Source organism: Protopterus annectens, chromosome 8.part0 (genome assembly GCF_019279795.1).
Source record: "Protopterus annectens isolate FY-2018-M chromosome 8.part0, PAN1.0, whole genome shotgun sequence".
Lineage (NCBI taxonomy): Eukaryota > Metazoa > Chordata > Ceratodontiformes > Protopteridae > Protopterus > Protopterus annectens.
In genome coordinates this window covers 1,329,723,484-1,329,738,451 of record NC_056741.1, presented here as the reverse complement: position 1 = coordinate 1,329,738,451, position 14,968 = coordinate 1,329,723,484, and the positions used below count along the sequence as shown (strand labels likewise).

The following is a 14,968-nucleotide window of genomic DNA, read 5'->3' as shown; positions in this document are numbered from 1 at the left end:
CAGTGTGGACAATAGATAGGATGGGTTTAGCTGTGTAATAAGTCACATAGCCACTGCAGCTGCACAGACCAGTTTATTTTCCAGCACTACATACACCAAACTGGATAGATATTCCAACAATGTTTGTATGTAATACGTAGTCAAAAGTGCCACTCAGCATTGCACACCAAGGTTGATGAACTGCTTATTTCATCCATTTCAGTAGCCGAATGCTAAAATGTTGGATGTTTATACTGTTAAATGTTTGTTAGCCTGAAATGCTTGAGGCAGTGTGTCCTAGTGTTTAGCTGCAAATCTAATTCCCCTTACATCTAAAAACTGGTTTGCCTGAATCTAGATAATCTGTACTACCTAATGACACCTGTTTTTAAACATATGTTGTGTGACATGATGAATAAAGCAGAGAGGGAATACATATTCTGAGCTATAACTCTTTCTATATGCTACACTTTATACACACACACACACACACACACACATACATATATATATATATGTATATATATATATATATATATATATATAGATATATATAGATATATATATATATATATATATATATATATATATATATATATATATATATATATATATATATATAAATTCCTAAGCATCAGACCTGGGAAAACTTCAGTTTCATTTGCTACTAATGGCTACCTGTTTCTCACATCAGTCGTCAAATCAGTATAACTAGTGACATAAGCCATTGTGCTACACAATGGCTAATGTCTCATCTATAATGCTGGTGACCTTGTTAAAGAAGCAGGCTTGGTTCACCTGATGGCAAGCTGGGGAGCAAACATCTGAATGCTTGAATGGTACCATGTATCCCATGTGGAAATACTGTAGCTCAATCAGCATACAGGTCCCTGTCATGCAGTTTGGATATTTATTGTGTGATCTTCCTAAAGAAAGGAAGCTGAGCTTTCCATGATGATCCTCTCAGTGAAACAGTAATTTGGCAGTTACTCAGACAATCTTGGGTATCAGCTGGAACAGGTGTATAAATATACACTACAAAATAAATGAAGAGGAAGCGGAGGTCTCCGCCCTGACACATAGGGGTAAATCGAGGCTGCCTTCCAAATGCAATTCCAGTAGTGGCAGCTGCAGCAGGAAGAGGCCATCACAGAGGGATGGGCTGGAGATGATAGGTAGTTAAGCACATTCTTAAGCAGAAGCAAAGAAACATAAAAGTAGAAAATATGGACCAAGATATGTACTTTTAATAGTTCGTGTACTACCTTTGATCCTACCAGATTCAGAGGCAGTCGGGGTCTTATTAAGTGATTTGCACAGTTATGTAATTTGCAATAAAGACTAAGAATTAAATATAGGACTACATGATGAAACAGCATGGCATGATAGATAAACAGTTTTATGGGATGTAGTCTGAGCCTCTCAGTCGCTCTGATAAAAATTCATATATTAGTACTAGGCTAACTGCCCTTGTGGGCCATTTTAAGATTAGCCAATTATCCCATGTGATAATCAAACACTGTACCTTGTGTCTGTGATGTAAACACCTTAACCATTATGCCAACCTCCCACCCACATGAAACTAGTGAACAGCAGGAGTGACTGGGTTGGCAGTCATCAGGGTTACTTCCTCGCAGAGTATTTATTTATTCATTTTTTTTTGAGTTTCTGCTTAAGCTGTTCAGTGATGCAGTCTGTTTCCATTCAGTCATATGTAAGTGTCAAGACATTTTCAGAGTACATTGTCCAATCCCCAGTATGAATTGTTATTCTTTCTTTACCATTTGTTGGATTCTTAAATGTCTGGTTTAAACAGCATCATACTTAACATATGACAACAGTTTTGATGTCAGTTTGTGCACCACTATAAATCTGTTTATTTCATTGAGAACAGATGCCTTGGTACCATTTAATGTAGTACAGATTGTATATGATCCTTAACATAGATCTTGCATGGGAAAGATGGACTGCTAATATGAAAAATAATGAGTTTTAAGGAGAGCTCTACATCATACATGAACAAACACCTTAGCTGATTAGGGAAGTTTTGTAAGTCCAACTTCTCATTCCAAGAAGTATTCATATGCAAAGTCAAACAACAGTAACTATCAGAAGTTGATGCAATTGAGGCCACTAAGTAGAAATCTCTATTTCCAGAAAAAGATTTATTTTGTATATGTAGCAGGAAATGTACATATGTTAGTCAACACATTTATCAGTGCAGAAGTGCAAAGCACATTCCTAATCATATGCCAACAGCACTAATACCGCTTTATGGAATGAACAGTGCACATGATGACACGTGCACATCTAGTTTGTGAGAATGATGAACCTGTTGGTGTGTGCACATCTAGTCTTTGAGAATAGTGAATCTGGTGCTCTGTGCACATTTTGTGAGAATGGTGAACCTGATGGTCTGTGCACATCTAGTTTGTGAGAATGAGGAACCTGTCGGTGTGTGCACATCTAGTCTTTGAGAATAGTGAATCTGGTGCTCTGTGCACATTTTGTGAGAATGGTGAACCTGATGGTCTGTGCACATCTAGTTTGTGAGAATGATGAACCTAGTGGTGTGTTTACATCTAGTTTATGAGAATGATGAACCTAGTGGTGTTTAAACATTTTGTTTGTGAGAATGATGACCCTGTTGGTGCTTGCACATCTAGTCTGTGAGAATGGTGAACCTGGTGGTATGTGCACATCTTGTTTGTGAGAATGATGAACATATCTAATCTGCAAGAATGATGCACATGGTGGAATGTAAATATCTGGTTAGTAAGAACAGTGGACCTGGTGGTGCATGGATATTTGGTATGTAAGAATAGTGCACCTGGTGGTGTGCACATGTTTTGTCTGTGAGAATGGTGTGCATGATAGTGTGTGCATGTCTAGTATGCAGAAATGGTGTACCTGGTGGTGTGTGCATATCTGGTTTGTATGATTGGTGCTTGTGGTAGTGTGTATGTCTGATTTATAAGAATGGTGCATGTGGTAGTACATGCCTGTCTGATTGGTAAGAATGGTGTATGCATCTATATGTGGTTTGTAAGAATATTGCATGTGACGCACCTAGTACCATGTGCATATTTAGATTGGAAGAATGCTATATTTCTTGGTGTGTGTGTATATCTGGTTGTTATGAATAGGGAAAATGGTGATTTGTGCATCTCTGCTTTGTAAAAATAGTGCACCTCGTTGTGTGTGCATATGTAGTTTGTAAGAATGGTAGACATGGTGTGTTTGCATATCTGGTTTGTAAGAATGGTGAACATGGTGGTGGTGCATGTTTGGTTTGTAAGAATTGTGTACAGATCTGGTTTGAAATAATGGTGAACCTGGTGGTGGTGCATGTTTGGTTTGTAAGAATGGTGTACATGATGATGTGTTCCTGCCCAGTAAGTGAGAGTGATGCATGTGGGTTTGTGTGCAGATCTGGTTTGTAAGAATGATTCATGTAGTTGTCTGACAATATTAAGTTTGTAAGAATGCTGCACATGATGGTGATGGTGGTCTGTACATGTCTGGTTTGTGGGAATGGTGCATATGATGGTGATGGTGATCTGTGCATGTCTGGTTTGTGGGAATGGTGCACATGATGGTGATGCTGGTGTGTCCTTTTTTGGTTTGTGGGAATGCTGCACATGATGGTGATGGTGGTGTGTGCATGTCTATTTTGTAGGAATGGTGCACATTATGGTGATGACGGTCTGTGCATGTTTGGTTTGTGGGAATGGTGCACATGATGGTGATGGTCTGTGCGTGTCTGGTTTGTGGGAATGGTGCACATGATGGTGATGGTGGTGTGTTAGTGTCTGATTTGTGGGAATAGTGCACATAGCTGCATGTATATAGAGAGCCTCTAAGTCTTTCAACTGCTATTTCTTTGAATTTTGATAGACAGATGGAAAAGTGCCAAAACAACCTTTCTGCCCTGGTATGAAACCTCAGAATAGGTATATATAAGTTTTGAGGGTATGGGGGATGCTGGGGGCTTGCCCTGCAAAAAAATTACCTTCAATATTCATTAAAAGTTACTTCAGCAGGATTTTTTTCTGTGAATTCCCTTTTGGTTAAAGTGAATTTGTCCAGTTGACATGATTCTGTGAATATCTAGGTTGTAAGCAGGGTGTGTGCATATCTGGTTTGTAAGAATGTTACATGTGGTGCATGTGAGAGTGTGTGCATATCTGGTTTGTAAGAATGTTGCATGTGGTGCATGTGAGGGCGTGTGCATACCTGGTTTGTAAGAATATTATATGTGATTCATGTGAGGGTGAGTGTATGTCTGTTTTTAAGAATGTTACATGTGGTGCATGAGAGGACATGTGCCTATCTAGTTTATGGGAATTTTACATGTGGTGCATGTGAGGCTGTGTGCATGACTGGTTTATAGGAATGGAGCACATGGTGGTGTGTGCATGTCTAGTTTGTAAGTATAGTAGATGTGGTGATGGTGGTGACATATGTATGCCTGATCTTTTAATGACAGTACATGTAGTGTTTGTGTGTGTGTATTAAATTTGGAAGAATGGTGGCATGTTTATGCCTAGCTTGTTGGAAAAGTGCATGCAGTTGTGTGTGCATGTCTGTTTTTTAAGAATGGTACATGTGGTTGCATGTGCATACCTGCTTTATAAGAATGGTGTACATGGTTGTGTGCACATATCTGATTTATAAGAATGATAAACATGGTAGTGTATACATTTCTTGTTTGCAAGAATATTGAATTTATGCATGTCTGATATGTAAGAATGGTACATATGGTAGTATGTTCCTATCTAGTTTGTAAGACCTGTATACTTGGTGCATATCTTGTTTGTAAAACAGGTGCATCTGGTGGTATGTGCATGTTTACTTTATAAGAACAATATACGTGGCAGTGGTATGTGCTTATCTGGTCCGTGAGTATGGTGAAGCCAGTGGTTCATGCGTATCTCATTGGTAAGATTGGTGCACATGAGGGTGGTTTGTTCATATCTGTTTTGTAAGAATAATGCTTTGTATGGTGTAGTGCATGCATACTGATGAGGAGAATGCACATGCATGTTTTGTGACAGTACAATGAGAGATCTGATTTGTGTGGACTGCGGTGTATGTTTTGTAAACTTACAGAGAACTACCAAGCCCTTCCTTCTGTTGCGGTGGTGACACTTTGATTGAGATAGTTAGGAGAACACAGATGTGGGGACTTTAGTCTCCACAGGAAATGGTGTGTGTGTGTGTGTGTGTGTGTGTGTGTGTGTGTGTGTGTGTGTGTGTGTGTGTGTGTGTGTGCACCCGTGTGTGTGTGTGTGTGTGTGTGTGTGTGTGTGTGTGTGTGTGTGTGTGTGTGTGTGTGTGTTAGTGAATGGATGAAAGTATGTGTATAGGGCATGTAAATTTTTTTTTTTTACAGAGACTTCTCATATTTGTTAAAGTCTTATTGTATTTAGTAACAGCTGACACATAATGTTTGAATGAATGTAGTTTCTATAAAGTATACAGAAATTTACATACTGTGCAAAGGCTTTGAGGTTTTGAGCTCTCTTTGTATATTTGAACAGCTCAGAATCACCCAGACATGTTAATTTGTGTATCTCACATGACAGATAAAAAGAAGTCCATCTATAAATACTACATTTGATTTAATGGTGGCATATATTACCCAGAGTCGGTGATGAGGGTCTATATTATTTCTTCAACAGCTTGGGTTGTCGAATGCTCAATGATCGACACCTAAGCATCGGCAAACGGCCATATAAGCAAATTCTTTCCTCAGGAAGAATGCGCTAGGCCGTTCGGAAATAAAATTAACTTTTCAACCTAAATATAGTGGGGGGCTTCACCCCCGCACACCCCCCCTAACTAAATATACCAACTCCGAGATCGCACTACATCGAGGAAAGGGCAAATCCCCGATAACAGTCAAGCAAATTCTTTCCCGAGGAAAGAATTCACTTATATGGCCATTCACGATTTTGAAACTTTGACGCTTAGTGTCGATCATTATGCATTTGACAACCTAAGCTGTCAAAGAAACAATATAGACCCGGTGATGATGCATTTTTACGCACACATAATCTCTGCACAGTGCAGAATTCCAGCTATCCTTCATTGGCAAGAGACTGTCTAGAATCTTGATTAATTCTTCATTCATTGTAAGGCTGAGCTCAAAAGATGATACAGGATGGAATAGTCTAACACCCTGCATTTATGTAGTTAAGCAGAACGAGTGCAACTATAAAACGCTGAATGTAAAATATTTTATGAATTAAAAATTCTCTTCAAATGTTTTAGTTAATCATAAGCATTGCTAAGATGATAGTTTAACTAGTGAATAATTGTTATCCTCAGAAATCACTGAACCTCCTATTAGAAGTACCTGGTAGTAATGTGATAAACAGGGATATTGACAGCCATAAGCAGACTGTGCATTCATTGAACTGATAGCTAAACAGCAGTATATCACTGACATATTGCTTGGGCTCATGCTGCATTCATTTGTCTTACAGATGTGGAAAAGATGTGGAAAAGGAGCTGTCAGGCATTTCTCGATCATCCCAGGTAACATTCCATTTCTTTTCCAGAGTGATTATGTGAACATGGAGGTGGGGATTACAGTTTATATTTCAGCCAAAGGCTTTGTGATTAGCTGTAGTTACATGAAGAATGTTGCACAAAATAAGGACAATTTGAAACCTCTTTGCTTTATACAAGTGTGCTTTTCCCCCTGAAAGACACTGTCTTCCTACAATGTGTAAATTATTTTTAAATACTTGGAAGTCTGTTTCATTTGCTCCTTACTTCTGTGGTGTCTCTACATATGATTTCTAATGCAGACCCTACCCATTACCAATTTGAGTGCCTTCTTGATAGCTTCAGCCCTGTGGGCATGCAGAGTTGCACACTCTGTGATAGATGGAGTTTCAACAATTGTCTGAACGGGGGGATAATATGATGCCACTTCCTTTGCACCCCATAATATCCCCAAATTCCATTACTATAGTCTGACACTTATTATCATCAAAGTAAAAAATCAAGGAAGAGAGAAAGAGCCCTGAATGGAAAAAGTCTCAAAAATGAGCATGCAGAATTAAACATCTTAGTGGAGGGAGACTGATTAGAGTTCAGAGTTTTATCACAGTACAATTACCATGTTGTAGGGTTCAGAGTTCAACCACTGTGTAACAACTGTGTTATTTACACAGCATAACCATGGATCTTCAAGATGATGTTTTGGCAGTAGGGTTAATCCACAGGATCTGGTCCTGTGCACAGCTGAACTTGCTTACATACTCCCAATATTCTAATACTGCCTTCTGCAGCAGTTAAAGGCATAGTACTCAAATTTTCCTGATTTTACAGTGCATCCCTAATTTTGTTTCATAAGTTTGCCCTTTCTCTCATAATATTATTCACTTTTTTGGAAATCACCAAGGATTAGAGCCACTCAGTAATACCAGACTGAGATAATATTTCTTATTCTTCAGAAAATGTATGTTGATACAAAATCTGTTGTTCTGTTAACTTTCTAAGTGAATTGCAGTAATATTTAAAATTACCACTGATGCTGAGTCTTGAGAAAAGACATTGAGTTAAGGGTTATGGCTGGACGTGTCTGGTTGCCCAGTTCTTCTTCTTTAGTACTCACAAACACTCACACCAAACTAGCCTAAAGAAGCACACATATCTAGACCATATCTGTATGATCTAAGCTTAAAATAAGAAAGGTGGCTAACAGGTGAAAAGCCTTCTGCCACCAGAGTATCATACAAAGGATCCAAGCTCATGGTGAATGACTCACATAACACCTGCTTCTCCGTTTGAGATGTCCTGAGAGCAGGAATTACTTACAGGATTCAGTGCCAAGTAGTGTGCACTAGAACAAACTTCTTGTTGGAGGCATTACAAGAAAATACAGTTCACGATCACCCTAGAAAAAGATGGCCTGGACATGGAAATGCCATATGGCTGGTATTGTTTGAAAATGGGTATGCAAAGCAAAGCAGTTAAGCATTGCATTGTATGCTAAAATATTTATTTGTTTATGTAAGGGAGATGTTTTGGGCAGAAATAACTGAACTTAGGAAGGAGACTGAAGATGATCATGAGATGTTTCATGCATTCTTTGTGACTGTGTCAACATAAAAAAACATGAGTTGCCACAGGAAAAAAGTTATGCGACTATTGCAGAGGAACTTTGTTGTATATCAGAAGAATGAACACTTGCAAATAGTAAAAGAACTGAAAATGAAATTAGGTATTCAAAGGTAGTAAAGGTACATGGTGTGGATGGGTTATCACCAAACAATAAGATCTCTGGCTTGTTCATTAAGTCTCTGGAGGAAAGGGTATCACCTGCTGTTTTTGTGTGACAAAAAGTAGTTTCACAAGAAATGATCAGCTTGATTGCCTGTAATTGAAGGAAGGCTGTAAACTGAATCAATAAGCCAAGGGCCAAAGAAATACAATTAAAGAAATGTTCAAAGGTATAGCTGACCAGAGATGGGAAAGCAGTCATCACTATGCAAATGTGAAACTATTGTACTGTGTTCTTGGGGGAAGTCTGTGTGTGGAAAGACTTGTTTGATTACACCTCTGATTTCTGTGGAGAAAATAGATAAATAAAATAGAATATATATTTTGAGTTGAAACAAATGTAAAACGTCAGGCAGCCTATCTGGAAGGTATTGAGGTGACGACATCTGTATAATTTTGCTGTTTTGTAATCTGTCTGTGTGGTATTTTAATGACCCAGCCCAGCTAAGGGTTCAATATTCTGTCAGCTAGAGACACCTAGGGTATTTATCTGACTTAGAGTTTTTCTTTAAATGTTTAATCTGTGCAACTGATTATAGTCTTCTCTTTATTGCACAACTATCACTGCCTCTGCACATTTAATTTGCATCAGCACTGCCTTGACTTCTGTCTTGTCAAAGTAAAGTTTTTACTCATTCACTTTTAAGATCTTGTGGCTGGTATTTATTTAGATATTATTTATTAACTAAAGAGAGGAGATTATTTAGTACTGTAGGTTGTCTGGCTGCTAGTATCCACCTCTAAACTGGCCAGATTGCTTGATATATTACCAGTTTACATATTTATTATTATTATTATTATTATTATTATATCTGGCTATAAATTAAAAGTGCACTGTAGATGGTGTGTCTTAAACTCAGTACTACAAAGTGGTTGCACTAATACCTTACCAGAATAAAAACTGTGGAGAATTGTAGAATGCTGCTAGCCTTCCATGGGAATTGGGCATACGTGTGCATATGTGTAAATATATTAATTTGTTTGAGAGACAGTCAGAGATGCTGGAAGATGCTGAGGGCTGGGGAGGTTCTGAGGGGCATCTACAGGAAAGAAAAGAACATCTTTACTTTTTTTCTGTTTACTAGGATGAAAGAAGTATATGTATCATATGTGTTACATATACTGTCAAACTGAGTTGCATTAAAATAATTCCACAGGCATTTCAAACCAAAATATAAATGAAACTCCTGTTTTTCTGTCCAAGTGTGAATGAGATGCATACTTTCACCTGAATGCATGGTCATTGAGTATACTGTTCACACACATGCCCTGAGTGCTAGGAACCTGAATGATTCAGGAAAGGGGGAAGGTGGGTGCGTCGTCCAGTTAATATCCCACTAGACTGCTGCCAATATGTGACATCCCACACTTAAAATCCAGATAGGTAATTAAGGAGCCTCAATCCTCACTACTGACTCCAGTGTGGGAGCATCACAGAAAACAACAGAGCACAGAGCATTCCAGAGTAAAATTCCACAATTTCCCTTAAGAGCACAACAGGAACATGCTCTGTTTCCTGGGACTGGACTATATATCTCTGTCCACCCAAAATGTAATCCCTTATTATGCACTTCAGAGCAATGTGTTCCAGTTTAAGACCTCTGACTCACTCACACTCAAAATAAATTCAAATCTCACACACTCCAAATCTGATGGGAAGCCTAACACAGATTTCCAGCGGTATCCCCTTCCCAATACAAATGGTAAACTCTGCCACCAGAGTCAGACAGGTCTACACACCCTTCAAATAATGATCAATTATTAAAAACTAAATATTAAAATGAATGATAGCTATGACCAGAAGCAGTCAGGCATTTGAGGTGACCTGGGTAGTATCAAACAGGTATAAACACTATCTAAACTCTAAAGAATATACTAATTGTCCAGCCACAATATACTTATTATTAATAAAAACATTTAATAATAAGTAAAATGATTATTAAAAATGTAAATATATAACTTTCAATAAACACCAAAATTCAATCACCAGAAATATAAAATTAAACTGTAGGATAAAAGTCCATCATTTTAGAAAAACTCTATCTAAATAACTAAATTTTCCAAATATAACTAGAGAATACTGTCCCAGTCTAATCTAAAACATAACAGCAAGGCAAAGGCAGGCTTACAGTTTTTGCTGAGTCTTTTTTTGGGTATCCACTGCACAGCACTGTAACTGACTGCACCTATTAACTAACTGCCCTTCATCTGACGTCAGCAGTCTCTTTTATAGTCCAGATTAACAGTCTAAACTGTCTTATTTTAAAAATAGCAATCAGCTGTTTGAAAAAGTTATTTTTCCTGTCAATCATCTGTTCAAATAATCACCTAGCAACCAGGAACATTCTAATGACATCACCTACTGAAATCTCATTATGAATCCTTCAGATAATAACACTATGGTGATCAGCTATAGAACACACTTGAGACTATAAATATTGCATCAGACTTTCCAGTGCAGCACATCTATGAATTTGACCTCACAGCTTTAGCTCACATGAAAGCATGGCATTAGCAGAAGCATTAAAGAAGTATTTTTGGCTTATTAGTGTACTAATCATACTGAACAAAAGATGAAAAAGAGCATAATGCAGTATGTCAGATAGTAGCTGTAAATGCATATGGACTAAAGCTTCCAGGGCCTGTCTTTGAAATCTCAGAGGTTTTACTTATAGTCTTATGTGTATTCTGCAGCTAACCACCGGCTTATTATTACCTGAAAGTTTCATAATGAGATATCAAAGGTTGACCAAGTTAGATTTTCTAAGATGGATACAGTGGCTTTCAAGTAATAACAAAAGGGGTTCAGTGGCAAAGCATATATATGACTCCAATTTTAAAGTCAGAACTTCTAATTCAGCATATCTCTACATTTGATCCCATAGTTTTAGCTATCTGAAGGCACAGAACCATATCCATAACTTATGACAATGGGTTTTACTCCAGTCTAAGAAATACCAAACTTCAAGCTGTTGCAGTCAGCATCAAGTATACTGGGGGGGAATATAAAAATAAACAAACTTAGTGGAATGAAACCCTAATAAGCTATATAATAAAAGAACAAAGATAATTAAGGCCTATAATAAATCAGACTCTCACACTACCTACACTAAAGACTCCATCAAAAAGCTCAGTGCAAATTGGAAAGTTGACATAAGGAAGATCATAGTGAAGTACAAATTACAATTAGAATCCACAGTCATGGATAATCATAAATCCTTCCTTAACTGTATCAGATGATTAATAAATAAATTAGTAATGCATAAATTATTACTCACACTTACCCTAAAGTAGACGTGCCAGTTTCACACCAGAAACCAAACCTGTACCTTGGGTGAGGCAAAGGGAGAGGCTGCCCTTGATCCAAGCAGTTGGGAGGACACAATCAACACTGTTGATTTTGTGCCAATTGGTCCCTGTAAGTTTCTAATACAACTACTTATGTTGGACAGGTGGGCATGATAGCAGTTTCCATAATTATTTAAGAAGCTGTGACTGAAATTGCAGCCATTAATATAATTTGTTTACAATGTGTATATGTGTGCATCTCTCAATTAGGAACTGCAATGTGAAGCTAGTACATTTATTTGCAACATCTTCTTAAAGCTGTTTCAGACATAAAGAGCTATTATGTAGAAACATAATAGCTCTTTACCCAGAAGCCTTTTTTAGTTATTATCTCTGCAACTTTGAGGGGAGGGTGTCAATGTGGGGTGCAGAGTTGCTGGTGGAACCAGTTTACCTAGCTATAGCTCTGCTAGAAACAGATATTGAAGTTCCACAAATTCCTGGAGTCCCTCCCTCAAGATTATGGAACGTGTCTTAGCTGCACTGTCCAAATCTTACAATAGCACCTCTATGGGACTCAGTACTATATATGGCAGCTTACCCAACACTATCAGACATGCCTTATCTGAATCCCTATTAAAACTGTTCAACTTAAGCAGAGCCACAAGGTATGTTTCTGAGTTATAGAAAATGGCTATCATTACACTCCTCCATAAGTGGGTCCCACTTCAGATCCCAAGAACTGTCAGCTGATCAACCTTATATGCACAGATTGCAAAGCCATGCAATGCATTTATTTATATCTCATTTCATACGCTCTAATACAAAAAAATACTAATGCTCTAGACCCACAACAATATTGTTTTGTCAAATGGAAACTGTCTACTGAATAGCAGCCATGCAGTTCATAACGTATACCTAGATCTAGGCAAGACCTTTGACACTGTTCCCTGTGCTGGTATTCCAAATAAGGTTAAATGCCTAAACATAGACCCTTATGTTGCAAGACAGATAGCAAACATGCTGATAGTTAGTACCCATACAGTTAAAGTAGCATGTGCCACCTTAGAAAGCAAAAAGGTGGTTAAACACATTCCTCATGGTTCAGTAGTGGGATTCCTTCTGGTCAGTATATACTTGTTGGATCTGCAAACCACTAAGCCAGACATATTGCTAACTAACTTTGCCAGTGACTGCAAGCTGGGTGTTGTCATTCAATGATGCATAAGGAAATTGGCTTACATTAAATGCAGAGAGGAGTAGCATTGTCACCTTTAGTAAACAAAATATGCAACAGGTTACATTATATATGATACCCACCCTAGAATGATATTGTCATTAGAAATCTTGACACCCTTGTAGACAATGTGCTATCTTTTGAGCATCATGCAGCAAAAGTAGTCAGGAGATCTTTCTATCTATCCCAGTTAATAAGCAAATGTATCTCATCCAAGTAAAAATAAATTGTATTTCCCCTGTACTCTACCATGATCAGACCAATTAGAGAATACAATGCCCCTTTTTGTATGCATCTATCTAAATACATCACACATCTACAAAGACCCCAGAGATTCCTAACTAAAAAGACCAGCAGACTAAAGGCCCCCTGGTCACAAAGACAGACTTGAAATTCTGCCTTTATACTTGCATAAACTCCTGTTTGATGATTTATGGCTACCAATTTGTGTTATTAATGACCCAACCTTCCTTGATCTCCAACATGTTCACAAAAATCACTGGTTCTACAAACTCTAAAACTAAAGGCTTGAACCTCTATCAACAAGCAAATAAGACATGCTGGAAAGACAGTTTTATTACCTAATTCTTCCTCCATTTCTGAAAATGTTACATAAAAAAAACAAGTGATACCTTTACTTGCTTTAAGGTAAAACTTAAAAATTAGATGGGTGCCCTTAAATTCATCCCAGTCCTGACTTGTTTTTCCCTCTGAGAGGGAAGAGGTGCTCTATTAGGTTGTGTGCTGACAAGGACTAACTCCACCTTGTATGCTGTTATGAATCTACAAATCTATACATATGTGCATTAGCCAGCAATTTATTTATTTTGTTTGTATTTTCTCATCATAGTAATAGGACAAGGGTGACCAAACTGTGCTCTGTTACTATGCAGTCTAAGCACTGTGATGAGTTGCTCTTAGCAACCAGTTCCAGTGCTGAGTTGGCAACCTCTAGTCACACAGTCTACATGCCTCCAATTGATTGGCCTTACAAGGCTACATCACAGTAATATACAACAATGAGTTTATAATGGATGCTATAGATAGTTCAGGTCCTCACTCCAAATAATGTAGACTATACTGACCTGACAATTATCAATCCCTTCACAGTTTCTGGAGGCTATAAAGAAGGCTCTGCAAAAATATACTACTAAAATGCAACATGTTTAGACTATATAACAACCTATGCTTTTTAATGGATGAATTCATTCTTTACTACAATTAATAAATCTGAACAATTAAAGACAATGTAGATGTTGCAGCAGCAATTACTCAGCAATCTACAAGTCATACAAACATCAGAAAAAAATACTGAATACAACATGCTGTTTTTTTTTTTTGGTGGGGGCTTACATGCTTGCAGGACAAGTACAGCTGATTTATGACCTTCTTATGTCTTCCCTGATACCAAGAATAGCTATTCTCTCTGGTATCACTCAGTGCAGGTCTGACCTGCTTGAATGGAGATAATGCTGTTGTGACATTGAGCTGGATCATGGTCAAATAGGACCCTATGCAGGGTAATGGACCAGGCCCCTGCTAACCATACCTATATCACAATACTTGGCTGTCTCTCCCCAATTACCATAAAGCATTGTTCAAACCTGTCAGTGTGCATACTATTTTCTTCTGTACCTAGTTATAATTAGAGATTTGGATTTTATGTAAATTTTTGTTTCAAAATTTACAGCAAAAAAAAAATAATGAGAGGCAATTTCTAAACAAAACAAAACACTCTCACATTGAAAACAGACATCATGAGAAATGGTGTACTCCTCTTCCCTTGAAACTCACATTTATGAAAATGCATCTAGCAACTCATTAAAGTACAAGAAAGATGTTGGAATTCATAGTCAAACAACATATTGTGAAGCTGTAATTAATGGCTATGTGAAAGGTGCAGGAATTCAGAAGACAGTTATATAATGTATTAGTTAGCCTGGGATAGGCCACTGAACCCAAGTGTTCCTTTTCAGGGGCATCACAGAGCACTGTCTGGTGAAGTGACTTGGTCAGAGTCATAAAGTAGACAAAGGCTGAGGGAATAAACCATGCACTACAGGAAGCAGCTCAGTAATACCCCTTATAGCATCTGCATTAAGTAGCTCAACATTTCACAATATGTGCCTGCAAAAAAAAAAACTAAACTGAAAATGTATTCACAGG

General features: G+C 37.8%; 1 protein-coding gene across 3 annotated transcripts in view; it reads left to right on the top strand.

The window, feature by feature from the left end:
- Nucleotides 1-14,968, top strand: part of LOC122809404 (junctional adhesion molecule-like) — a 286,702-nt gene that overhangs the window by 237,695 nt on the left and 34,039 nt on the right. For all 3 annotated transcript variants that reach the window (XM_044080875.1, XM_044080874.1, XM_044080873.1), the window contains one exon: nucleotides 6,471-6,522. In XM_044080875.1, coding sequence (XP_043936810.1) covers nucleotides 6,471-6,522 — 52 coding nt within the window. The remainder of the gene's footprint in view (nucleotides 1-6,470; nucleotides 6,523-14,968) is intronic.